Raw genomic sequence first — 1,987 nt, 5'->3', positions numbered from 1 at the left:
TTTACAAAATACTATAATAAAAAATAAAATAAAAATATTTATATCAAGTTATAATGATTAAACTTTTATTTTTGACCTCTTAAGAACTAAAATAAACATATAAACTTTAACAAACTTACACAATTAATATAGTAACACATGTCAAAAATTGATATAAGTACTAAAAACTAATTCTCACCCAAGAGAGCAAAAAAAATGCATGAAATTGGAGAGACACATGAAGTGATTAATTATCGTTTATGATTTTTAACAATAAATTAAAACCAACCTGTTGAGGTTCAGAATCTGAGCGTTCATGGGGAGTGAAAATAAATTGACCAGAAGGTTGGCGAGAAAAAGATTTCTCCTGTGATTGTATGATCTGTGGGAATAATAATAAAAGGAAGGAAAATAATTGAAGGAGAAGAGAATTATTATTCCTAATCATTTTGTTGTTTTGGCCTTCCATTTTGTTTAACCAATTCTTTCTCTTCAATTTGTATGTATATATATAAGGTTGTAGTAGTCTTGTATTAGTGATACAAGGTATCATCAAATTAATAAAATAATGTAACTGAAAATTGAGTTTAATTTGTGTGGAGGGTGTGTGATTGCAATGGCGTCAAGCAATTTCCAATTTGAAAAAAAAAATGGTGAAATGAGTTGGATAATCTTACAGCAAAGATCAATAATCCTCATTGGCTTACTATTCCTTGCTTCTCTTCCACGCACACATAACATTATCATTTTTAATGCAAGGAGATTAATAAAATATAAAGTGGAAACTCAGCTGCAGTTGACTTCACATGAAGTTGATATCTGAGAACTGTTAAATGATTTGACTGATTTGACTAAATTTTCATCTAACAGCTCTCAGATATCAACTTTACGTGAAGTCGACTTCACCTGAGTTTTTATCAAAATATAAATATACCAAAATGAAACAGTAATATGATTTACTCCAAAAATATTAGGTTATGTAATAATTTCATCATTTTTAAATAAGTTATAATGAATATAACTAGAAAATTAATTATTTTTCAGTTAATATCAGTTATTTTTTATTTAAAAAATTTAAGTTTTAAATAATAAATTATAAAAAACTAAGAATTAAAAAATTAATTTTATGATAAAACGGTTTTAACCGTCGCTAAAATATGATTCTCTTGTATAGTGATAGTTTGTGTTAGTTATTTTTCTTTAATTAGTTACTTGATTAGCTTATTAAGTATGTAGCAATAGTATATGTACGAAAGACTGTAAACTATTGTATTTAAGATCATGTTACGTATCATGTAAACAAAGACTTTGGAAATTCTATGTTAATTAACATACTCTCAACAAGATCGTTATTTATTTTGTTGGAATATCCATATATCTTTCCGAATATACTTCAAGAAATAAATAACCGAAAAAACACATGGTTATTCAGAAAGAGACTAAGAGCTAGAGTAGAAAATTGTCCATTTTAATAAATTTAGAATATTGATATATTAAAATCTTGAGTTCACATTTTGAAAAGGAGAATATTGTTGCACAAATTATCTTTTTTTTTTGGTATTCTCTCACCTGATACGTCAAAAACTAATTCGTTGCAAATTTGAACTCCATTTAAGAATTTGTTAGTGGTCAATAAATTACTGCAAGCGCAAAAGGATATTCGAATTTTCGACACTTATTTAAATGGACTAATAAACTAACTATTAGACCAATCCAATTTAAACAAAACTATATCTGATAACAAATAAATTTTTTTCTTGGGTATTACCAATAATGAATAGGTATACTGGTATAGACATGGTTGTGTACAAAACAAAAACCTAATAATTTGGCATGACATTTAATTTTTGGTAAAAGCCCAAATACAACTTATAGCACAAAGGTGAGGTCTAACCATCTTGAACAAAAGAGGCCAGAACAAAAAGAAAATCTTGAACAAAAAAAAAAAACCCTCTCAACATAAATGAGATATCCAAGACTGCAATAGTGTATTTTTTAACCAATTTAG

The 1,987-nt window shown here is 26.7% G+C and overlaps 1 protein-coding gene across 1 annotated transcript in view; it reads right to left on the bottom strand.

Moving 5' to 3' along the window:
• LOC107628618 (purple acid phosphatase 22) overlaps positions 1-473 on the bottom strand; it is a 4,148-nt gene extending 3,675 nt beyond the window's left edge. The window contains exon 1 of the mRNA XM_016331246.2: positions 269-473. Coding sequence (XP_016186732.2) covers positions 269-448 — 180 coding nt within the window. The 5' untranslated portion in view covers positions 449-473. The remainder of the gene's footprint in view (positions 1-268) is intronic.

The sequence above is a fragment of the Arachis ipaensis genome, chromosome B02, assembly GCF_000816755.2.
Source record: "Arachis ipaensis cultivar K30076 chromosome B02, Araip1.1, whole genome shotgun sequence".
Classification (NCBI taxonomy): domain Eukaryota; kingdom Viridiplantae; phylum Streptophyta; class Magnoliopsida; order Fabales; family Fabaceae; genus Arachis; species Arachis ipaensis.
The sequence above is the reverse complement of the archived record's forward strand: the minus strand, read 5'-3'. Positions and strand labels throughout refer to the sequence as shown.